This window comes from Bombina bombina, chromosome 1, assembly GCF_027579735.1.
Source record: "Bombina bombina isolate aBomBom1 chromosome 1, aBomBom1.pri, whole genome shotgun sequence".
NCBI classification, from domain to species: domain Eukaryota; kingdom Metazoa; phylum Chordata; class Amphibia; order Anura; family Bombinatoridae; genus Bombina; species Bombina bombina.
Window position 1 is genome coordinate 341272435 of NC_069499.1, and position 26044 is coordinate 341298478.

A 26044-nucleotide genomic window follows, 5' to 3' on the forward strand; every position below is an offset into this window, starting at 1 on the left:
GACCTGTTAAAAAAAAAAAAAAAAAAAATTGTCATATGTAACAAAATAGAAAAGATAGACTTTATATTTGAAATGTAATACCTACTATTTACAACTCCACATTAAATATACTTTTTATATTTTATATCAAAAGTACGTTTAGAAAGGACATGCAATTATAAATTCAATAGAATAAATCTACATCCATGATTGAGTTTAGACCAGAGGGGTGTTTTGTTTGTAAATTAAAAATTCAAAACACGATGGGGGCGGAGCTGGCCAGTAAAGTGAACAGACGTGTTTTCATGGAGCTCCTCTGCTCTAACTAATAGAAGTCTGGCAAATGTACTATTCCCTGACAGTTTATACCTCTACACTGTCCTGAAACTGAGAATAGTTGTCACTGCTCACTCGGCAAAGACTATATCTATAATTGATGGACTTCTGGAGCTTTTCCGGCAGAATCACTGTTTGAGGCCTAATTTTACTAAAGAAGCGTCCTAGGTATACATTCGCTATTCATTCTTGAAGAATCCTCTCTTCAATTTGTGCTGAAATGAAGCTGGACGCTGCGCTACACAGGTTTGAGGTTCATGTCTCTAGGAGCCTGAAAGAATATTTCTCAGAGATGAGTTTACTACTTGCACAACTCTCTGATCAGTTATCCGCTGCATGGGACAGACAAGATGGCGGTGGTGATTTGGGAACTAATGCAGCTACTAAAATACTGCCCTTACATATGCTGAAACTAGCGGTCCCTTTGAGATCAGATGAAGCCCCAGCAAAAGCATGCAGGAATGTTTACAAGCTGAGAGGGGAGCAATTGCAACTTCTCATGAAAGTACCGGGCCCGGGAATCATAGAGTCGGATCTTCAATCAGTCGGCAATCTGAATCTGCGCACCTACCTTGATGATCCCATAAGAGTGCTGCCGCATAAGTTGGTGTGTGAAGTTGTTGGGGGTTTTATACCTCCCGGATGGTCAGCTATTTGTGATTTTCTGGCCGGGTGTCACAGAAGCAAGGTACGTTCCACCTGGGCATACGGCTCCCGCATCTCAGTACAGCTGTTGGGGATTAGAACTGCACCGGTTGCTGGCATCGGCTAAAAAGATGATTGTCACAGCGGTTCACGGTGGCCTGTCTCGTCTTCAGGGATTGGTGATGAGACGAGTCACTCTTGCATATGCCATAACTTATTTTGCAACACCCTGCTCCCTGAGCACGTCCCATGTATATGTACTTCAACGGTCTTGAATTACAGCATCACCTCTGCTGGACTCTATGCAAGCACAGAGACGCTCCGGAGTTGGTTGAGAGGTTGAAGCATACAGTCTCACCTATGCCGGTCTGTTACTCATAGGTTTTACAAGATGCCTGCGATGACTGTAATCTCTGGGGTTGCGGTTGTCTCTTTAATCAGTTTGGGACATTTATTTCGATGTGGTCTGTTTATTTTATTGTCTGTTGGTCACTTGACACACTAGATCGCTGTTTCACAGTTCCCCTCACTATAACGTTATGTTTAGACTATTGACATACACTCTACAAATAATACCTTTTTCTTAGGTCCTTCAACTTTAACACCCCCTTAGAAATTTTGTACACCACTGTGTTAGCAGTCTCCAGATACACAGCAATGGAATTAGCTACTTAAAACACTATAGTTAGCTATCATCTAGCTTAGGTCCTCTCAGAGACTGATGCATTTCTAATACATATGGCCCTTTTGCTAGTACTAACTTGTCCTGTGGGGTATACAATTACATATATTTCTCCTACATCAGAGCTCCCTAATATTTTGTAAAGATGCAAATATCCTTTTTACACACTCATGTTTTATTAGTTTCTATACATTTCTATGGTCACTTAATGAGCTTCATTTCTATGATTTATAACTGCAGCCCATTCACTCTGCAAACATGAGCATATAGTTCTAGGTAAGGGATAATTACCATAGACATCTAGTATAATTTTTACTTTAGCCAGAATACAACCTTTAGTCTATATCACACCCCCAACCTGTTTCAGTCTTCTGAAAGTCTGAGAAGGGTAGACCTCTCAGTTTCATTATGTTTTAAATATTGAGTTGTGAAATGTTTGTTCTACAGTTGTCAGATCTTACTGTTTACTATTTCTATAAGTATTTTATACTGTTATATATTTTCTCATATACCTATTTAATCTGAGGAGAGATGGGTTGCTATTTAGTTTGTGTGTAAGAGTATGTTCTTTTCATGATAGCTTGTACCTATGACATGTTTAATCGACCAGGTCAAATTTAAGAAACAGTCATTGCGCCCTAGCTGAGTTAGTGCCTGGTGACATTCTCCTGACCAAATATTACTGGTGAACATATTGTATTCATTTTAATGCAGCGCGTTTGGTCTTTCAGTACCCATTCACCCATTCATTTTAATACCCCCCAGAACAGCTCCATACAGAGTACCCTACGTGCTTACTGTTGGCTGTGTGTGTAATGTTATATCATGTTAAATATACAAAGTCGCCCATATTCTCATGACGATTATCACTTCAGTCAATGTCAACATAGTCTTTCACCCTTACTTATAGCATAACTAAAAAAAAAAAAAAAAAAAAAAAGCTCAGAGACCTAAACATGCCCATGAGTGTAACATCTTATCTAGCTCCGCCCCCCCCTCCTCCTTACCTTATCTTAAGCGGCTCTTGCCCGCTGCACCCCCCACCCACTTTCTTGCTAACTAGCTAAGCTCACTATCTATACGCAATAAACTTAATATGAGGAAACTGTATATTAACTATTATTCCTTAGAAATCACAAGATAGGTTCCTACTAATCTGCTAATATGTAAGCCTTCTCCATTATACCAGACAATTTTTATTTTACCTGAGTCTTAGCTACCATCACCTATTATATTAAAAATGAGGTCACTATTAATACAACTCAGCATTGGGTAACACATTGTCCATAGTCTTTCTATGTAACTTTGTTTATAGAGTATTACCTATTAATTTAGGTTCATCCTGCAGCATAGATTGAACATAGATTCCTCATGTAGATGCGAACCAATATGCTGCCTATGTTACATATATTGTTGACCCATATTGTTTGCTCTTAAAGGTTTATCTCTCCATCTTGTTTCATAACCTAACTGTATAATGCAATGTTGAGCTGTTGCTCATATAATTTATGTATATTATGGAAACCTCAATAAAAACATATATTTAAAAAAAAAAAAAAAATTCAAAACACTTCCCTCTGGTCCAAACGTCCCCCCCCCTCTTCTGTGTCTCGGCACATGGTCTATGCCCTGTACAGTTAATAAAGAGTCATCAGAATTATGTTCCTGTCTAAAGTGCTTCGCTATGGGAGTAGTGCAGTCTGGGTTCCCTATATCTCTCAAGTGTTGGAGTACCCTGTCACGTAGGGCACGTTTCTTGTGCCCCACATACTGTTTTCTACATCCCTGACATGTCAAAAGATAAATGACATGTGTAGTGTTACATGTAATTCTGTAACGTATGTCAAATTCCTTGCCAGTTGTACTTGATTTAAATCTGTCCCCCTGTTCTATATGAGAACACGTTTTGCAAATTCTGCCATTACATTTGTGACAACCTAGCCTTTTTGTAAGCCATGTCTGGCTATGATTCATAGGCAATATTGAGGGGGCCAAAATACTTCCTAGAGTTTTCGCTCTTCGTGCTGATAAAAGGCAGCCATTAACAACAATTTTTTTGAGTTTTACATCACTCTCAAGGATGGGTAAACAATTCCGTACAATATTACAGATCTTATTGTAATATATATATATATATATATATATATATATATATATATATATATATATATATATATATATATATATATATATATATATATATATATATATATATATATATATATATATATATATATATATATATATTCCAAACAGATGCACTCCATAAAACAGTTCCTCTTAATGCCACGGTGTCAAATATAATACCAAACAATCTTACCTGATTGTTTGGTATAAAATTTTGCATTTGACAAAGGGGCCAGTGTGGTCTCGAAACGTTATGCTCTGTTTTTAAAATTTCTATATTAAATGTTAAGTTTTATAAAGACCAGTGAGTGCCTATTTTTGCAATATTATATATATATATATATATATATATATATAATCAGTAAAGTCCATGACCACGAGCTATGTGTATAAAGATTTAAAAAGAATGATCTAATATGTACAAATCTAGATGACATGTCCCCCAGACTGTCACTACGGCATATGCCTTAACTAAATTTTGAGAAAGTAGACATGCTCAATTAGATCATGATGACAAGTCACACCTCCGCCTTCTAACCTATCATCCTCTCCCTCTATAGGGGAGTTACCATGATGGTGACGCTCGTTACTGCACGCATCTGATTGGCTGATGTCTATATAAAATCACTAGACTGGGAGATGACCGGTGCCTTTGATAAAGCAGTTGCGAAACGCGCGTCAGGCGTTCGCACTGCTCCCTGGTGTGTGAATGTTTATTGCTTATTCCTCCCCTCTAAACCGCTGTAGTTTGTACGCGGTACGGTTAGTTTAATCAGCTATTAGCTATTTACGGCTCCTCAAGCCAGTTTCTAAATCTAGTCACTTATTTGGGGTTATTTTATCTATATGCTCTCTGCACTTCTAGTACAGTATTAAAAGGTAACATCCCGCTGATAGGGTGGTGATATATGGATATTACTCTTACCAGCTGCATTATACTATAGAGCTATACCTCCTACTATCTTACTTGTTAAAATGTGAGGCAATAGGATAATATACCCCTGTAAGATTTTGGTGCTTTATCATGGCATTAATAAAGTAAAAGGTAATAGAATTGCTTAAATGCAAGCATAAACTTAAACGTGAGCCTAAACTGGATCACACATCCTTGCTAGCTCTATATATTGTGATGATAATATGTTTAACATAATGCTAATTTGTTAAAATTAGTTACCTACTAGAGTATTTTGATACCTTGGAGATTACACAATCTCACTATCTATTCAAGTTACACCAATCACCATTAGGGCTGCAACTAACTATTATTTTCATAATCTTTTAATCGGTCAATTATTTTTTCGATTAATCGACTAATCGGATAAAAAATAAATACATTTTTTCCTATATTTAAAATAAAATCCACATACTGAGTGTTATAAATATAATCTTCCGACTAAAACTTTAGATTAAGGGGGGGCGGAGCTTGGCCACGCAGGCAGATGGCCGTGCTCTAAAGGAGCTCCTAATCCCTAAAGTAGTACAACCTAATAATATGGCATATATATAGATCGCAATACCTATCCTGATGGGGTAATTATTTGGAAAACTATCCTGATACTGGAGCAAACATCTGAAAACTGAACCCTCCTCAGTAAGCAAGAACTGAAAAGAAGCACGCAGCTACAGCGAGGCTATACACCTGGGCCTTAAGCACTGCATGTCTGGTACCGACTAGTGAAGGGATAATCTGTTTAGCACCAGGCTGGCAGTGTAGTGTGGATAAGCCCAGAAACCTGCTACCTGAAGCGGACATACCAGCCGTTCCCTGCTCAGAGCGGGGACGTCAAAAAGACAGGACATCGAGCAGAATAACGGCAAGGGTAAATATCAAAATATAGTGGAGATGCTGCCCAAGCAATTTATACCCACAAATAAGACAGGCACGACACAGGGTGCACAGCACACTAGACAGGGAGACTGCTGCCGATGGACCACAAGTAAGGAAGGGGGGGCATAGCAAAAATAACTCACCTCTGAGAACGGCGCCATTATTACTCCTGCCTACGCAGCACAAATATAGTGAACACATCTAATAGCTTTTGAGTTAACCAGCGTGCTACATATACCTGCATTTCTGCAAACAAAACACAGATTGCTTATAGCACATCATACCGCCTTGGTAGAATCTATGTTTAAGGCAGCGAGACCCAGGGACATCCATATCTCTGATCTACTCACTTCTCCCACTGTGGGGGGTTGCGCTTTGGGGTCCCAGTGTTCAGACACTGTTCCACTCGTATGCGCGGAGGACCTGGTCTCGGCTGTTCTGGAGCATGTGGAGGCGACTAAGGAGCTTACACCTGGAGACATAGCCCTGCCCAATGCAGATCTGTTGCGGGCCAACAGCTATGACAGCACCGTAGTGCAATCAGTCCTCGCACTTGGTCCATCTGACAAGATGCAGGATCCCAGAGGGACTTTTGCTGAGGTTCTCTTTTGGGATCAGGGAAACACCCGGCCTAAACTGCTGTCAACCAAGCGGTCTTCAGCTGCTATACATTGTGCAGACCTGCCTTGCCGCATTTGTCTTTTTAGATCAGTGCTCACGCTGCCAGATTTTGCTAATCTCGCTGAGGTAAAAGCAATGATATTTGTTGAACTTTGGGCAATGGATTGCACCACTCTAAGGTCCTTGACAGTTGTAGGAACATTTGACATATCTATTTATGAACCTCACTCATCGACACCTCTTGGCATCGGATAGACAAGAATATTGTCTTTTCTTTAGCTCAGGGAGCCCTAGTATTTGCTTAGAAAATGCCATACATTTAAATATGTTTATGCAGGTTTTTCCAGATACAACCGTTTACTTTATATGTTATTTTTATTTATCAGTGCTAAGGTCTATACACTGTTCTCTTCTATAGATTTTATATTTGACTGTTAAGCAAATCTAGGTCTTTATATATATCATATAAGGCTTATGTGTTTTAGTGCAGACCTTTAAATAGAGTTCCTTTGAGATATGGCAATTATGAGGTTAATAATAGTTTTGTTTTGACACCAATAGTTATTTGCCTCTACCATCTCTTTTTATCATATGTTTTGTCATAGGTATCCCAGGTCAACTACCACTAGTAAGTTCTGGTATATCACGTGTCTGTGTAAAGTAATTATTGCATGTAATACAGTGTTTCCAGTGTATTTGTTTTGATGGGATCCTATATATGCTGTTTTCCCTTTATATATTTAGGGAACATATACTGACTCCCAATAATCCTCTTACATATTAGTTATACCATAATAATACTTCATGTGGGTGACTTCTATATCCCTAATAGAACTAGATAGATGGATCTTAGACATACCATGCACCTGAGGGTTCATGTAAATACATAATTAAACATGGCATAATAAACTAGTTATAGGCTCTTATATCGCCTGGCATGATAAGCCCCATGTCCTTTGTCCAATCAGTCTCCTCCCCCTCTCTACCCCCCCCCCCCCCCTGCTGTTAGGCGAGCCTAGGTGCAATGTGGGCTAGGTGCAGCATGTGCTGGGCAGGGCAGGTGCCGGGCACGGTCTGTGCTAGGTACAGCGTGTGCTAGGTACGTCGTGTGTGCTAGGTGTCGTGCGTGCTGGGTACAGCGTGTGCTCGGCAAGGCGGGTGCTGGGTATGGCGTGTGCTAGGTTTAATGTGTGCTAAGTACAGCATGTGCTAGGCATTATGTGTGCTAGGTGCAATGTGTGCTAGGCATGGTGGGTGCTAGGTACGGCGTGTGCTAGGTACTGCGGGAGCTAAGTATCGTGTGTTCCGGGTATGGCGTGTGTGCGGTATGTGTGCTAGGTACAATGAGTGTTAGATACAGTGTGTGTTAGGTACAGTGGGTGTTAGGTACAGTGGGTGTTAGGTACAGTTCGTACTGGGTATTTTGTTGACTAGTATGTTGGCAGAACCTGCTCCTCAATTTATATGGTCAACCCCATTAATACATATTACATCAATTTATCATGACTTGCTCTTTGGAACATTAAATTTAATCTATAATATAAGAGACAATCTTGAGCACTGTTCACTTTTTGTGTACAAATAAATAACTGCAGCTTGTCAGGTCAGATGTTTGCTTTTTACAGCTTCCCTGTGTGTGATCTATACATGCTGTGACCCCTGATAACAGAGGGCAGGCATTTTATATAATTGTTTTTTTTGTTTTTTTTTAACCCCTTGGTTTCAAAAGTGTAAGTGTAAAGTACAGTGAGGCTATTTGCCTACAGGTTTTATTTTAGTATGTTGCTGTAGGACTAATTATTATTTCAAACAGGTCTTTTTTTTTTTCTTTTTTTTTTAATTATAAAAATGCATTGAAGGTAATGAATTTGTACCCCTGGAAAAAAAAAATCTACTATATAAACTTTAAAAAAGCTGAGAGCAAAATGTTAAATGTATACTGTAGAAAGCAGCTGTTGATTTTTAGATGTAATAGTTTTGGGACACAGGTTTTAAAATATATTAAAATATATACTTACAACCATGTTTCAAGTGACCTCTGGGTCCTCTGTTTATGTATATCTGATGTGACGTGTGTGTGTGTGTGTGTGTGTGTGTGTGTGTGTGTGTGTATATGTATATGTGTGTATATATATATATAATTAATGTATATGAGTGTGTTGTGTGCGTATCTGGGTGTATATGTGCGGAGTGTGTGTATGTGCGGCGTGTGTGTATGTGCGGCGTGCGTGCATATGAGTGTGTGTATGTGGGCGTTTAAATTAAACATGGGGGAGGAGTGGGCTGTTTTGCCTTAAAATTCTCGGGCCTATTTTTGGTCCCAGTCCGGCCCTGCTTATGATGTATCAATGTTTTGACAACTATTGCAACCGGACCTGCGTGTCCGATCCTTTTGTTTGTGTATGTTTGAACAGGGGTCCTTCGTGTCCCCAAGTGTTACCTTTCATTCTAAATTCAAATAAAAATTCATTAAAAAAAAAAACTTTAGATTAAAACAACTGTTGGTCCAATTTTTTAAGCAGCAGATTTTTTTTTTTATAATTAAGCAAAACAAAACCACAAACTGTTTGAAAAGAGGTAGACCTAGTAAGAGGTAGACTATCACTGTTTATCACATTCACTCTTTCAGAAACTTTGCATTGAAATGCAAAAATGTCATCATGACCACATGCGTCTGGCTGAGGCTGACTCTCTATTTTGCAAGCTATTTTGCCTGCAGCAGAGAAGAGGCACTCGGATGGTGTTGAGGTGTCTGAGATGCATAAATAGGGTTTTGCCAATTTCACCAAGGTGTGCTATTTATATTTGTTAGTTCTCTGCCAATGCAAGGGGCCTCTCAACAAAGTAAGCCTGGACTTCATTTTAACATAAAAATATATTGAATATCTATATGCAGTGGTAAACAGCCATCTATAAGGTTAGGGGTAAAATTATCTAGTCCACTTTTAAAATAACAGATATATACTTACAGAGGTTGAATTTGGTACATATTCCAATTAATTAAAAATAGGAAGAAAAAAGCAAAAGGGTTAAAGAGTAAGGGGCCTATCTATCAAGCTCCAAACGGAGCTTGAAGGCCCGTGTTTCTGGCGAGTCTTTAGACTCGCCAGAAACACAAGTTATGGAGCAGCGGTCTAAAGACTGTTGCTCCATAACCCTGCCCGCCTGCTTTGAGCAGGCAGACAGGAATCGCCACAATTCATCCCGATCGGATTGACACTCCCCTGCTGGCAGCCCATTGGCCGCAAGTCTGCAGGGAGCGGCGTTGCACCAGCAGCTCTTGTGAGCTGCTGGTGCAATGCTGAATACGGAGAGCGTATTGCTCTCCGCATTCAGCGATTTCTGTCGGACCTGATCCTAATCAACAGTACTGAGGTCATTAACTCATGAGATTTGACTTAAACTGAATAGGGAAATAACATGAGAGTTCACGAGGCTCAATTCCTTATCTGTCCCGGGACAGGCATACTGATTTGCTGCTTAGAAGTCGTTTACAGCTATGCTGCATCACTTTCAAGTTTTTCAACATTTGGGTATCATGGCCCTTTAAACACCTGATGAAAATTGCTAAAACCTAATTTTTTTTTTCCTCCTTAAAAAAAATAAAATAATCACTGCTGTCTATGTAATCTGTTCCTCTTGCCCCAAACTGTTGAAGATTGTTTTGAAGTAGAGCATTTATCCAGTGCTTGATTCTACTATGTATGCTGCCATAGTGTAACCTACGTTACAGGGGCACAGTAGTCACATGCTCATGAAGCAGTCATGTGACACACACAGCATATTGTCTGTTACATATATTTTTAAAAGATCACATCTGTCTGCAGTGTGTGCAGATAAATATTTGACAGAGTATAAATGTATTGGACTTTCCCATCTATTTATATACACATAATATGCAGCAAAATTTAAATAAAATGCTGCATAAGCAATATGTTTGATTTTAACTCCCCCCACAGTTTTTTCTTCAAACTGCCCAAAAGTTTTGTGCTCTAAGCAAATCCGTTTGCATTAAACGGCTTCAGACACTATTGTGTTTGTAAATCATCACAAGCAGCTCCGGGAGAGGGAGGGAGAAGCTCTCACGTATACTCTGTACAGAAGATTTCTGCTTCTCAAGACCTGTCGTCCTGTTTATGTAAAGCACTAAGGGCTGACACTTGTACTGTGTCTCGGCAGAGGGTGTGACAGGAGCAAATCGCAATGCTATGTAATGAAGACGATCATTGCTTAACGATCACTAAGGCTGGTACAAGTGTCAGCCTTTCGTGCTTTACATAAACAGGAGGACAGGTCTTGAGAAGCAGAAATCTTCTGTAACAAGTATACGTGAGAGCTTCCCCCCCTCCCGGAGCTGCTTGTAATGATTTACAATAACAATAGTGTCTGAAGCCATTTAATGCAAACAGCTTTGCTTAGAGCATAAAACTTTTGGGCAGTTTTTAGATAAAAAAAAAAAGTGTGGGGGGGGGGGGGGAGTTAAAAACATAAACATATTGCTTATAAAGCATTTTATTTAAATTTTGCTGCATATTATGTGTATATAAATAGATGGGAAAGTCTAATACATTTATACTCTGACAAACCTTTATCTTCACACACTGCAGATAGATGTGATCCTTTAAAAATATATGCATCAGTCAATATGCTGTGTGTCACATGACTGCTTCATGAGCATGTGACTACTGTGCCCCTGTAACGTATGCTACAATTTGGCAGCACTGGATCAACAATGTACTTCAAAACAATCTCCTTCAACAGTTTGGGGAAAGAGGAACAGATTAGACAGAAGTGATTTTTTTTTTTATTAATAAAAAAAGGTAGTTTTTAGGGATTATTAGAAGACGGTGTTAAGTGTCCCTTTTTAAAGCTTTTAATGTAGTGTATAGTAAAATTCATTTTTATTCACTGTAATGGTGAACATATGTGTGTTTTCAAAATGTTAGTGGCTGTTTTAATGTTTTTGATGTATTTTCTTTTTCTCTGTAGGAAATTGTAAATATCTATCCATCAATTAATCCACCAACCTTGACAGCTCACCAGTCTAATAGAGTCTGCAATGCTCTTGCACTTCTTCAGTGTGTTGCTTCACATCCAGAAACAAGGTAAATATTTAATTGGTCTATTAATGTAAAGTTAGTAGAAAAAGAAAATGGCACACTTTTCTGCATTACAATAGCAAGGAAATAAATAATTCAATATCCTGTTGAAAAAGATGTTTGGTGTATTGCCAGAAATATTCAAATAGATAAGCTTTTATAAATTCCCCCATCAGTTTCCATTTTATAGAGAAGATGAAAATATATTGGTAATATTGTTAGTAACAAGGTTTGTCATCTCTCTATTTTATATATGAGCTATGAATACACATGTAGGGAAAAGACCTGCTTTCCCAAACCTGTGTTTCCATTTCTTAGTGTGACTAGCAACCAGTTATTGTCAAACTTTGTCTTTCAGGTCTGCATTTCTTGCAGCACACATTCCTCTGTTCCTGTATCCATTCTTGCACACTGTTAGTAAAACTCGGCCTTTTGAATATTTGAGACTTACTAGCCTCGGAGTAATTGGTAAGAACTCAAGTATAAATACCATAAGTGTTTTTAATTGGAGATATTTGTTTGAGGCGATTTTGTTTATAACTGATGTCATTTTGTTTTTTGAGAATCAGTATTACATAAAAAAGTTTAAATATTTTAAATACGTTTCATAGCAGTGTATTAGGTGCAGTAACTTGCTATTTTTAAGGGGCTATAAAACCTATTTTCTTTATATATGCATAAAATGTATTGGCAATGAAAAACTTAGTTGAAGAAAAATCTGCATACAAAATGTTTTAAACGCATTTCATATTTCTCCAACATAGGTGTGTCCGGTCCACGGCGTCATCCTTACTTGTGGGATATTCTCTTCCCCAACAGGAAATGGCAAAGAGCCCAGCAAAGCTGGTCACATGATCCCTCCTAGGCTCCGCCTACCCCAGTCATTCTCTTTGCCGTTGTACAGGCAACATCTCCACGGAGATGGCTTAGAGTTTTTTAGTGTTTAACTGTAGTTTTTCATTATTCAATCAAGAGTTTGTTATTTTCAAATAGTGCTGGTACGTACTATTTACTCAGAAACAGAAAAGAGATGAAGAATTCTGTTTGTATGAGGAAAATGATTTTAGCAACCGTAACTAAAATCCATGGCTGTTCCACACAGGACTGTTGAGAGCAATTAACTTCAGTTGGGGGAACAGAGTGCAGTCTCTTACTGCTTGAGGTATGACACATTCTAACAAGACGATGTAATGCTGGAAGCTGTCATTTTCCCTATGGGATCCGGTAAGCCATGTTTATTACGATTGTAAATAAGGGCTTCACAAGGGCTTATTTAAACTGTAGACCTTTTCTGGGCTAAATCGATTGATTATTAACACATATTTAGCCTTGAGGAATCATTTTATCTGGGTATTTTGATATAATAATATCGGCAGGCACTGTTTTAGACACCTTATTCTTTAGGGGCTTTCCCAAAGCATAGGCAGAGTCTCATTTTCGCGCCGGTGTTGCGCACTTGTTTTTGAGAGGCATGGCATGCAGTCGCATGTGAGAGGAGCTCTGATACTTATAAAGGACTTCTGAAGGCGTCATTTGGTATCGTATTCCCCTTTGGGTTTGGTTGGGTCTCAGCAAAGCAGATACCAGGGACTGTAAAGGGGTTAAAGCTTAAAACGGCTCCGGTTCCGTTATTTTAAGGGTTAAAGCTTCCAAAATTGGTGTGCAATATTTTCAAAGCTTTAAGACGCTGTGGTGAAAATTTGGTGAATTTTGAACAATTCCTTCATGTTTTTTCGCAATTGCAGTAATAAAGTGTGTTCAGTTTAAAATTTAAAGTGACAGTAACGGTTTTATTTTAAAACGTTTTTTGTACTTTCTGATCAAGTTTATGCCTGTTTAACATGTCTGAGCTACCAGATAGACTGTGTTCTGAATGTGGGGAAGCCAGAATTCCTATTCATTTAAATAAATGTGATTTATGTGATAATGACAATGATGCCCAAGATGATTCCTCAAGTGAGGGGAGTAAGCATGGTACTGCATCATTCCCTCCTTCGTCTACACGAGTCTTGCCCACTCAGGAGGCCCCTAGTACATCTAGCGCGCCAATACTCCTTACTATGCAACAATTAACGGCTGTAATGGATAATTCTGTCAAAAACATTTTAGCCAAAATGAACCCTTGTCAGCGTAAGCGTGGCTGCTCTGTTTTAGTTACTGAAGAGCATGACGACGCTGATATTAATATCTCTGAAGGGCCCCTAACCCAATCTGAGGGGGCCAGGGAGGTTTTGTCTGAGGGAGAAATTACTGATTTAGGGAACATTTCTCAGCAGGCTGAATCTGATGTGATTACATTTAAATTTAAATTGGAACATCTCCGCATTTTGCTTAAGGAGGTATTATCCACTCTGGATGATTGTGAAAATTTAGTCATCCCAGAGAAACTATGTAAAATGGACAAGTTCTTAGAGGTGCCGGGGCTCCCAGAAGCTTTTCCTATACCCAAGCGGGTGGCGGACATTGTTAATAAAGAATGGGAAAGGCCCGGTATTCCTTTCGTCCCTCCCCCCATATTTAAAAAATTGTTTCCTATGGTCGACCCTAGAAAGGACTTATGGCAGTCAGTCCCCAAGGTCGAGGGAGCGGTTTCTACTTTAAACAAACGCACCACTATTCCCATAGAGGATAGTTGTGCTTTCAAAGATCCTATGGATAAAAAATTAGAAGGTTTGCTTAAAAAGATGTTTGTTCAGCAGGGTTACCTTCTACAACCCATTTCATGCATTGTCCCTGTCACTACTGCCGCATATTTCTGGTTTGATGAACTGCTTAAGGTGCTCGATAGTGACTCTCCTCCTTATGAGGAGATTATGGACAGAATCAATGCTCTCAAATTGGCTAATTCTTTCACTCTAGACGCCTCTTTGCAATTGGCTAAGTTAGCGGCTAAGAACTCTGGGTTTGCTATTGTGGCGCGCAGAGCGCTTTGGTTGAAATCTTGGTCGGCTGATGCGTCTTCCAAGAACAAGCTACTAAACATTCCTTTCAAGGGGAAAACGTTGTTTGGTCCTGACTTGAAAGAGATTATCTCTGATATCACTGGGGGTAAGGGCCACGCCCTTCCTCAGGATCGGCCTTTCAAGGCAAAAAATAGACCTAATTTTCGTCCCTTTCGTAAAAACGGACCAGCCCAAGGTGCTACGTCCTCTAAGCAAGAGGGTAATTCTTCTCAGGCCAAGCCAGCTTGGAGACCAATGCAAGGCTGGAACAAGGGAAAGCAGGCCAAGAAACCTGCCACTGCTACCAAGACAGCATGAAATATTGGCCCCCGATCCGGGACCGGATCTGGTGGGGGGCAGACTCTCTCTCTTCGCTCAGGCTTGGGCAAGAGATGTTCTGGATCCTTGGGCGCTAGAAATAGTCTCCCAGGGTTATCTTCTGGAATTCAAGGGACTTCCCCCAAGGGGGAGGTTCCACAGGTCGCAGTTGTCTTCAGACCACATAAAAAGACAGGCGTTCTTACATTGTGTAGAAGACCTGTTAAAAATGGGAGTGATTCATCCTGTTCCATTAAGAGAACAAGGGATGGGGTTCTACTCCAATCTGTTCATAGTTCCCAAAAAAGAGGGAACGTTCAGACCAATCCTAGATCTCAAGATCTTAAACAAATTTCTCAAGGTCCCATCGTTCAAGATGGAAACCATTCGAACTATCCTTCCTTCCATCCAGGAAGGTCAATTCATGACCACGGTGGATTTAAAGGATGCGTATCTACATATTCCTATCCACAAGGAACATCATCGGTTCCTAAGGTTTGCATTCCTGGACAAACATTACCAGTTCGTGGCGCTTCCTTTCGGATTAGCCACTGCTCCAAGGATTTTCACAAAGGTACTAGGGTCCCTTCTAGCGGTGCTAAGACCAAGGGGCATTGCAGTAGTACCTTACCTGGACGACATTCTGATTCAAGCGTCGTCCCTTCCTCAAGCAAAGGCTCACACGGACATTGTCCTGGCCTTTCTCAGATCTCACGGCTGGAAAGTGAACGTGGAAAAGAGTTCTCTATCCCCGTCAACAAGGGTTCCCTTCTTGGGAACAATTATAGACTCCTTAGAAATGAGGATCTTTCTAACAGAGGCCAGAAAAACAAAGCTTCTGGACTCTTGTCGGATACTTCATTCCGTTCCTCTTCCTTCCATAGCTCAGTGCATGGAAGTGATCGGGTTGATGGTGGCGGCGATGGACATAGTTCCTTTTGCGCGCATTCATCTAAGACCATTACAACTGTGCATGCTCAGTCAGTGGAATGGGGACTATACAGACTTGTCTCCGAAGATACAAGTAAATCAGAAGACCAGAGACTCACTCCGTTGGTGGCTGTCCCTGGACAATCTGTCTCAAGGGATGATGTTCCACAGACCAGAGTGGGTCATTGTCACGACCGACGCCAGTCTGATAGGCTGGGGCGCGGTCTGGGGATCCCTGAAAGCTCAGGGTCTTTGGTCTCGGGAAGAATCTCTTCTACCGATAAATATTCTGGAACTGAGAGCGATATTCAATGCGCTCCAGGCCTGGCCCCAGCTTGCGAGGACCAGGTTCATTCGGTTTCAATCAGACAACATGACGACTGTTGCGTACATCAACCATCAGGGGGGAACAAGGAGTTCCCTAGCGATGGAAGAAGTAACCAAAATTATTCTTTGGGCGGAGTCTCACTCCTGCCACCTGTCTGCTATCCACATCCCAGGAGTGGAAAATTGGGAAGCGGATTTTCTGAGTCGTCAGACATTGCATCCGGGGGAGTGGGAACTCCATCCGGAAATCTTTGCCCAAGTCACTCACCTGTGGGGCATTCCAGACATGGATCTGATGGCCTCTCGTCAGAACTTCAAAGTTCCTTGCTACGGGGCCAGATCCAGGGATCCGAAGGCGGCTCTAGTGGATGCACTAGTAGCACCTTGGACCTTCAAACTAGCTTATGTGTTCCCGCCATTTCCTCTCATCCCCAGGCTGATAGCCAGGATCAAGCAGGAGAGGGCGTCGGTGATTTTGATAGCTCCTGCGTGGCCACGCAGGACTTGGTATGCAGATCTGGTGAATATGTCATCGGCTCCACCTTGGAAGCTACCTTTGAGACGAGACCTTCTTGTTCAGGGTCCGTTCGAACATCCGAATCTGGTTTCACTCCAGCTGACTGCGTGGAGATTGAACGCTTGATTTTATCGAAGCGAGGGTTCTCAGATTCTGTGATCGATACTCTTGTTCAGGCCAGAAAGCCTGTGACTAGAAAGATTTACCACAAAATTTGGAAAAAATATATCTGTTGGTGTGAATCTAAAGGATTCCCTTGGGACAAGGTTAAGATTCCTAGGATTCTATCCTTCCTTCAAGAAGGATTGGAAAAAGGATTATCGGCAAGTTCCCTGAAGGGACAGATTTCTGCCTTGTCGGTATTACTTCACAAAAAGCTGGCAGCTGTGCCAGATGTTCAAGCCTTTGTTCAGGCTCTGGTTAGAATCAAGCCTGTTTACAAACCTTTGACTCCTCCTTGGAGTCTCAATTTAGTTCTTTCAGTTCTTCAGGGGGTTCCGTTTGAACCCTTACATTCCGTTGATATTAAGTTATTATCTTGGAAAGTTTTGTTTTTAGTTGCGATTTCTTCTGCTAGAAGAGTCTCAGAATTATCTGCTCTGCAGTGTTCTCCTCCTTATCTGGTGTTCCATGCAGATAAGGTGGTTTTACGTACTAAACCTGGTTTTCTTCCAAAAGTTGTTTCTAACAAAAACATTAACCAGGAGATTATCGTACCTTCTCTGTGTCCAAAACCAGTTTCAAAGAAGGAACGTTTGTTGCACAATTTGGATGTTGTTCGCGCTCTAAAATTCTATTTAGATGCTACAAAGGATTTTAGACAAACATCTTCCTTGTTTGTTGTTTATTCAGGTAAAAGGAGAGGTCAAAAAGCAACTTCTACCTCTCTCTCTTTTTGGATTAAAAGCATCATCAGATTGGCTTACGAGACTGCCGGACGGCAGCCTCCCGAAAGAATCACAGCTCATTCCACTAGGGCTGTGGCTTCCACATGGGCCTTCAAGAACGAGGCTTCTGTTGATCAGATATGTAGGGCAGCGACTTGGTCTTCACTGCACACTTTTACCAAATTTTACAAGTTTGATACTTTTGCTTCTTCTGAGGCTATTTTTGGGAGAAAGGTTTTGCAAGCCGTGGTGCCTTCCATTTAGGTGACCTGATTTGCTCCCTCCCTTCATCCGTGTCCTAAAGCTTTGGTATTGGTTCCCACAAGTAAGGATGACGCCGTGGACCGGACACACCTATGTTGGAGAAAACAGAATTTATGTTTACCTGATAAATTTCTTTCTCCAACGGTGTGTCCGGTCCACGGCCCGCCCTGGTTTTTTTTTAATCAGGTCTGATATTTTATTTTCTTTAACTACAGTCACCACGGTACCATATGGTTTCTCCTATGCAAATATTCCTCCTTAACGTCGGTCGAATGACTGGGGTAGGCGGAGCCTAGGAGGGATCATGTGACCAGCTTTGCTGGGCTCTTTGCCATTTCCTGTTGGGGAAGAGAATATCCCACAAGTAAGGATGACGCCGTGGACCGGACACACCGTTGGAGAAAGAAATTTATCAGGTAAACATAAATTCTGTTTTTTTCTTAGCAACATTATTAGCATTAGTTTTTCATTTGCTGGATATACCTTTTTTAAAGCCTCTTACCTATTGAGGAGATTATATCACAACGGAGCGCTCCAAGAAAATCCACCCGGTATAGGTATGTCCGAAGTAACGGCTCTCTAGGAGAGGGGGCGGGATTCAAAACATTAGGCTGCGGCAGCTGATTCCGGCACGTCTGTTCCACACACTGAACAAAGGAGGCCAAAACAATCATCTGGGGTTGTCATGTTCCTTGTTCAGAGGATAATTGCCTGGTATTTCTCTTGTAAAGGTGTATCCAGTCCACGGGTTCATCCATTACTTGTGGGATATTCTCCTTCCCAATAGGAAGCTGCAAGAGGACACCCACAGCATAGCTGTCTATATAGCTCCTCCCCTAACTGCCACCCCCAGTCATTCTCTTGCAGCTCTCGACAAGAAAGGAAGTATCAAGAGAGATGTGGTGACTTAGTGTAGTTTTTACCTTCAATCAAAAGTTTGTTATTTTTAAACGGTACCGGCGTTGTACTGTTTTACTCTCAGGCAGAAATTAGAAGAAGAATTCTGCCTGGAGGTTTGATGATCTTAGCGGTTTGTAACTAAGGTCCATTGCTGTTCTCACACTTAACTGAAGAGTATGGACAGAAAACTTCAGTTGTGTGGACAGTCTGCAGATTGCCTGCTTTGAGGTATGTTCAGTATATTTTTTTCTAGAGAGATGATAAGGTCTAGAAAATGCTGACAGTGCCTGGTATATTTAAGGTAAGCCTGATACAGTGATTTAACAACAACTGGGATCATGCTTGCAAAAAGGGATAATATTCATGTTAATACCTATATTACTTAGTGTAAAAACGTTTGCATGATTTATAAATAAAAACGTTTTTTCTCTGAGGGTGATACATCTTTATTTGGGGCCTAATTTCCACATGGCTTGTTAGATTACTCCTAGGAGTACTTTTTTAAGGCCCTCTGACATTGAGTGCATGGTGGGAGGGGCCTATTTTCGTTTTCAGTGTAAAAGACATCCAGCTTCCCTGAAGGAGTCCTCTGGCTTATAGGACCTCTATAGAGTGTTTTGTTCCTGCAAAAATCGTTTTTAAGGGCAGGTAGGAGCGACAGCACAGCTGTGGCAGTGTGTTTGACTGTTTGTTAACAGGTTTAATGTTTTTCTAATTTGTTTTTGGGCCTGAGGGGTTAATCATCCATTTGCAAGTGGGTGCAATGCTGCTTTAGTCCCTTATACACACTGTAAAAATTTAGTAGAGTTTACTACTTTTTTTCACTGTTTTGCAGTTTATGTGGTAGTTTTTTTGTCTTAAAGGCACAGTACCGTTTTTTATTATTGCTTTTTTCACATTTATTAAAGTGTTTTCCAAGCTTGCTGGTCTCATTATACTAGTCTGTTAAACATGTCTGACATAGAGGAAACTCCTTGTTCATTATGTTTAGAAGCCATTGTGGAACCCCCTCTTAGAAAGTGTACCAAATGCACTGACCTTTCTATAAGTTCTAAAGACCATATTATGGCTTTTAAAGATGTATCACCTGAGGTTTCTGAGACTGACAAAAGGGAGGTTATGCCATCTAGCTCTCCCCACCTGTCAGAACCTATAACTCCCGCTCAAGGGACGCCAAGTACACCTAGCGAGTCCAATGCGTTTACTTTACAAGACATGGCGGCAGTTATGAATCATACCCTCACAGAGGTATTGTCCAAACTGCCAGGGTTACAAGGAAAGCGAGACAGCTCTGGGGCTAGAACAAATACAGAGCTCTCTGACGCTTTAGTATCTATGTCTGATATACCCTCACAATGTGCAGAAGTTGAAGCAGGAGAGCTTCTATCTGTGGGTGACTTCTTTGATTCAGGGAAGGAGTTACTTCAGTCTGACTCTGAAATGACAGCATTTAAATTTAAGCTTGAACACCTCCGCGTGTTGCTCAGGGAGGTTTTAGCGACTCTGGATGACTGTGACAACATTGTAGTCCCAGAGAAATTGTGTAAAATGGACAAATACTTTGCAGTGCCTGTTTACACTGATGTTTTTCCAATCCCTAAGAGGTTTTCAGAAATTATTGCTAAGGAATGGGATAGACCAGGTGTGCCGTTCTCTCCCCCTCCTGCTTTTAAGAAAATGTTTCCTATAGATGCCGCTACACAGGACTTGTGGCAGACGGTCCCTAAGGTGGAGGGAGCAGTCTCTACCCTAGCTAACCGTAGAACTATTCCTGTCAAGGACAGTTGTGCTTTCCTAGATCCTATGGATAAGAAATTAGTGGGTTTCCTTAAGAAAATCTTTATACAACAAGGTTTTATTCTCCAGCCTCTTGCATGCATTGCCCCAGTCACTGCTGCAGCGGCTTTCTGGTTCGAGTCTCTGGAGGAGGCTTTACAGGTAGAGACCCCGTTGGATGATATTCTTGACAGGCTTAAAGCTCTTAAGTTAGCTAATTCATTTATTTCGGACGCCGTTTTTCATTTAACCAAGCTAACGGCTAAAAATTCAGGTTTTGCCATTCAGGCACGTAGGGCGCTATGGCTTAAATCCTGGTCATCTGATGTCACTTCAAAGTCTAAACTTCTCAATATCCCCTTCAAAGGGCAGACCCTATTTGGGCCTGGACTGAAGGAGATCATTTCTAATATTACTGGAGGAAAAGGCCACGCCCTTCCCCAGGATAGGTCCAACAAGTTAAGGACCAAACAGACAAATTTTCGTTCCTTTCGAAACTTCAAGAGTGGCGCAGCTTCATCTTCCTCTTCTACAAAACAAGAGGGAAATTTTGCCCAGTCCAAGCCAGTCTGGAGACCTAACCAGGCTTGGAACAAGGGGAAACAGGCCTAAAAGCCTGCTGCTGCCTCTAAGACAGCATGAAGGAGTAGCCCCCGATCCGGGACCTGATCTAGTGGGGGGCAGACTTTCTCTCTTCACCGAGGCTTGGGCAAGAGACGTCCAGGATCCCTGGGCTCTGGAGATTATTTCCCAGGGATATCTTCTGGATTTCAAAGCTTCATCTCCAAAGGGGAGATTTCATCTCTCACAATTATCTGCAAACCAGATAAAGAGAGAGGCATTCTTACATTGCGTTCAAGACCTACTAGTTATGGGAGTGATCCACCCAGTTCCAAAGGAGGAACAGGGGCAGGGCTTCTATTCAAATCTGTTTATAGTTCCCAAGAAAAAGGGAACTTTCAGACCAATCTTAGATCTCAAGATCCTAAACAAATTTCTCAGGGTCCCATCCTTCAAGATGGAGACTATTCGAACCATCCTACCTATGATCCAGGAGGGTCAATATATGACTACCATGGATTTAAAGGATGCTTATCTACATATTCCGATACACAGGGATCATCATCAGGTTCGCCTTCCTAGACAGGCATTACCAGTTTGTGGCTCTTCCCTTCGGGTTAGCCACGGCACCAAGAATCTTTACGAAGGTTCTAGGGTCCCTTCTGGCGGTTCTAAGACCGCGGAGTATAGCAGTAGCCCCTTACCTAGACGACATCCTGATACAGGCGTCAACTTTTCAGATCGCCTGGTCCTATACGGACATGGTTCTGGCATTCCTAAGGTCTCATGGGTGAAAGGTGAACGAAGGAAAGAGTTCTCTCTCACCTCTCACAAGAGTTTCCTTCCTAGGAACTCTGATAGATTCAGTAGAAATGAAGATTTATCTGACAGAGGTCAGGTTGTCAAAACTTCTAACTTCCTGCCGTGCTCTTTATTCCATTTCTCGTCCGTCAGTGGCTCAGTGTATGGAGGTAATCGGATTAATGGTAGTGGCAATGGACATAGTTCCGTTTGCCCGCCTACATCTCAGACCACTGCAACTTTGCATGCTCAATCAGTGGAATGGGGATTACACAGATTTGTCCCTTCTACTAAATCTGGATCAAGAGACAAGGGATTCTCTTCTCTGGTAGCTATCTGGGGTCCATCTGTCCAAGGGAATGAGTTTCCACAGGCCAGAATGGACTATAGTAACAACAGATGCCAGCCTTCTGGGCTGGGGTGCAGTCTGGAACTCCCTGAAGGCTCAGGGTTCGTGGACTCAGGAGGAGGCCCTCCTTCCGATAAACATTCTGGAACTATGATATTCAATGCTCTTCAGGCTTGGCCTCAGCTAGCTGCGGTCAGGTTCATCAGATTTCAGTCGGACAACATCACGACTGTAGCCTATATCAACCATCAGGGGGGAACAAGGAGCCCCCTGGCAATGTTGGAGGTTTCAAAGATAATTCTATGGGCAGAGGTTCACTCTTGCCATCTCTCAGCTATCCATATCCCAGGAGTAGAGAACTGGGAGGCGGATTTTCTAAGTCGGCAGACTTTTCATCCGGGGGAGTGGGAGCTCCATCCGGAGGTATTTGCCCAGTTGATACAACTTTGGGGCAAACCAGAACTGGATCTCATGGCGTCTCGTCAGAACGCCAAGCTTCCTTGTTACGGGTCCAGGTCCAGGGATCCCAAGGCAGCGCTGATAGATGCTCTAGCAGCGCCCTGGTCCTTCAGCCTGGCTTATGTGTTTCCACCGTTTCCTCTGCTCCCTCGTCTGATTGCCAAGATCAAGCAGGAGAGAGCTTCGGTGATCTTAATAGCCCCTGCGTGGCCACGCAGGACTTGGTATGCAGATCTGGTGGACATGTCATCCTTTCCACCATGGACTCTGCCGCTAAGGCAGGACCTTCTACTTCAAGGTCCCTTCAAACATCCAAATCTAATTTCTTTACGTCTGACTGCTTGGAGATTGAACGCTTGATTCCATCAAAGCGTGGTTTTTCCGAATCGGTCATTGATACCTTAATTCAGGCTCGAAAGCCTGTCACCAGGAAAATCTATCATAAGATATGGTGTACATATCTTCATTGGTGTGAATCCAAGGGTTACTCATGGAATAAGGTCAGGATTCCTAGGATATTATCCTTTCTCCAAGAAGGATTGGAGAAGGGTTTGTCAGCTAGTTCCTTAAAGGGACAGATTTCTGCTCTGTCTATTCTTTTGCACAAACGTCTGGCTGAGGTTCCAGACGTTCAGGCATTTTGTCAGGCTTTAGTTAGGATCAAGCCTGTGTTTAAACCTGTTGCTCCGCCATGGAGTTTAAATTTAGTTCTTAAAGTTCTTCAAGGGGTTCCGTTTGAACCTTTGCATTCCATAGATATTAAGCTTTTATCTTGGAAAGTTCTGTTTTTAGTAGCCATCTCCTCGGCTCAAAGAGTTTCGGAGTTATCTGCTTTACAATGTGATTCCCCTTATCTGATTTCCATGCAGATAAGGTAGTGTTACGTACCAAACCTGGGTTTCTTTCTAAGGTGGTATCTAATAAGAATATCAATCAGGAGATTGTTGTTCCTTCACTATGTCCTAATCCTTCTTCAAAGAAGGAACGTCTATTACACAATCTTGATGTGGTTCGTGCTTTAAAGTTTTATTTACAAGCTACGAAGGATTTTCGTCAAACATCTGCTTTTTTTGTTGTCTACTCTGGACAGAGGAGAGGCCAAAAGGCTTCGTCAACTTATTTCTTTTTGGCTAAGAAGTAATTCTTTCAGGAGGCTGCTGGCCAGCAGTCTCCTGAAATAATTACAGCTCATTCTACTAGAGCAGTAGCTTTCACATGGGCTTTTAAACATGAGGCCTCTGTTGAACAGATTTGTAAGGCGGCGACTTGGTCTTCGCTTCATACCTTTTCTAAATTCTATAAATTTGATACTTTTGCTTCTTCGGAGGCTATTTTTGGGAGAAATGTCTTACAGGCAGTGGTGCCTTCCGTTTAAGTTCCTGCCTTGTCCCTCCCTTCATCCGTGTCCTAAAGCTTTGGTATTGGTATCCCACAAGTAATGGATGAACCCGTGGACTGGATACACCTTTACAAGAGAAAACAAAATTTATGCTTACCTGATAAATTTATTTCTCTTGTGGTGTATCCAGTCCACGGCCCGCCCTGTCATTTTAAGGCAGGTGTTTTTTATTTTTAAACTACAGTCACCACTGCACCCTATAGTTTTGTTATGTTCTGTAATGTTATGTGTTAGAACAGGTGGAAAATAAGTTCAGGTACCTAGTATCCGCTATAGCAGGACCACTCAGCCTCACACCAAACCTTGGATTCACACAGATTTAACTTACAGGAATCCGGTTTTGCTCATTGAACTGAGGGTCACTACTGCAGGGTACAGAGTGAATACGGAGCTGTCACGCAACCAAGTTACAGGATGTCTGTATCTCAACAGATAGGAGGAGTATCTATAGATTGGATAGATAATTAATCAACTAATTAACTAGTGATTAAATGTGATATAGCTGACACATATACAGAGAAGATAGATGGTAAAATGGAATGTCAGACAAACAGATGTAGTACAAAGAGATATTGTTATAAGGCCAGATAGTATTATGCCCAGAATGTACTTGAACAGATAAGGTAGGTTAGTAATGATTAGAGTTGTATGAGGTAATATGGCAGATTGGAGAATCAAGTAAGACAAGGATTAGTAATACATAGAACTACAAAACCTTATTCTGAGTTGATGGAAAAGATACTTGTTAGGAATACAGAATGATATGTTAGATTATGTTAACAGATATTGCTTATGCAAGGATAAGTTAGTAACAAACGATCAGTCACTTAGTCAAGTTCAGGGTGGTCACAGCAAATGATGTTAAGCAAGCAGCAGTTCAAGCAGAGTAGGCAATGTAACAGGCAGTTGAAGTTTATCCTGCAGTTTAGTGATAGTAACAGTCATTGAATACAGTGCTAGTTAGTTTGCTTAGTTGAGAGACATAATGATATCCAAATAGAGTAATAAAATATACAGACCAATTCCTGATGGTTATTTGGAAGGCTAAGTCAGAGCCAGATGAAAGCCTTACTGTATCCTGGATGATTGTTTGTTGAGAGGACACAGCGCGGTACACGCGCTGCAGACACGCTGAGATGCAGGGTGTGACGTCACAGCTACCCGGTGTAACAGTTAGGGGAACTGAATGCTGCTCCTTTGGTTCCTAAGAAACTGCAAGTAACAGAAGAGGCAGACCGGCACACAGCAATAGAGGATTAAAGTAGGCTGCCAAGATTCACAGCAGCAAGTAAGAAATCCCCACAGCTTGAGGAAAGGGCTAGGTGTCTTCAGAGAGGAGTCACATTAAGTAACTGATTCAAATTACCAAGCGAGGAGCATAGAGAGGAGGGGCCTTAAATAGGGAGAGAGGAGTCAGAATTAAAGGGACAGGATTGTAATAGTGAATTCCCTGACAAGTTTCTCCTTTTTTTTGCTTGTCTTCGGTCGAATGACTGGGGGTGGCAGTTAGCGGAGGAGCTATATAGACAGCTCTGCTGTGGGTGTCCTCTTGCAGCTTCCTGTTGGGAAGGAGAATATCCCACAAGTAATGGATGAACCCGTGGACTGGATACACCACAAGAGAAATAAATTTATCAGGTAACATAAATTTTTGTTTTTGGGGCTGGACTGACCATGTCGGCGGGATCAGACTGATATACTACAGGAAAGTTTTCCTCTGTGAAAAGCACAATTGGGCAGAAAGAAGCTACTACCAGGTGGCAACCGGGCCATAGAACAAGCTATTGATGCTGCTGTTTGTTCTTGGCAGACTGCTTCTCTTTCTGTTTTGCTAATATATATAAGCTAATACAGTCATCAGTTACTGTGTGGAATGTAGCAAGGTTCAGCTTGTAAAGTCTAGAGTGTGCACTTTAGTGGTCTCCCCAGGGCCTTTTAAGTGGGTGCCCCACTCGGCTGATTTTACAGACCAACCGGCTAAAATTTAAGTCAATATTAAGCTAACATTAGTTAACATTGTTTTCAATGTTTGTTGCTCAAATTCTCATGTGATTAGTTTGTTAAATTATGTAGTTAATTTGTGTTTTGCATAGCTTAAGTAACATTTATAAATAATAATAATGCAAAGTATTCCACTTCCACACCCGGGGCTAGTTAATAATTACACCCGGCTGGCAAAATGTTCTGTGGAAAACGGTGCCAATTGTTACCAGATTTGGAAATCTACAATCTATATAGCATTAATTTACGAAAACGTGAGCAATTTTTATATATATATATATATATATATATATATA

General features: G+C 41.3%; 1 protein-coding gene across 1 annotated transcript in view; it reads left to right on the plus strand.

Annotated features, from left to right (window-relative positions):
- Positions 1–535: 535 nt before the first annotated feature.
- Positions 536–26044, plus strand: part of CNOT9 (CCR4-NOT transcription complex subunit 9) — a 129283-nt gene continuing 103774 nt past the window's right edge. Inside the window, exons 1-3 of the mRNA XM_053712395.1 lie at positions 536–820; positions 11208–11323; positions 11676–11785. Coding sequence (XP_053568370.1) covers positions 536–820; positions 11208–11323; positions 11676–11785 — 511 coding nt within the window. The remainder of the gene's footprint in view (positions 821–11207; positions 11324–11675; positions 11786–26044) is intronic.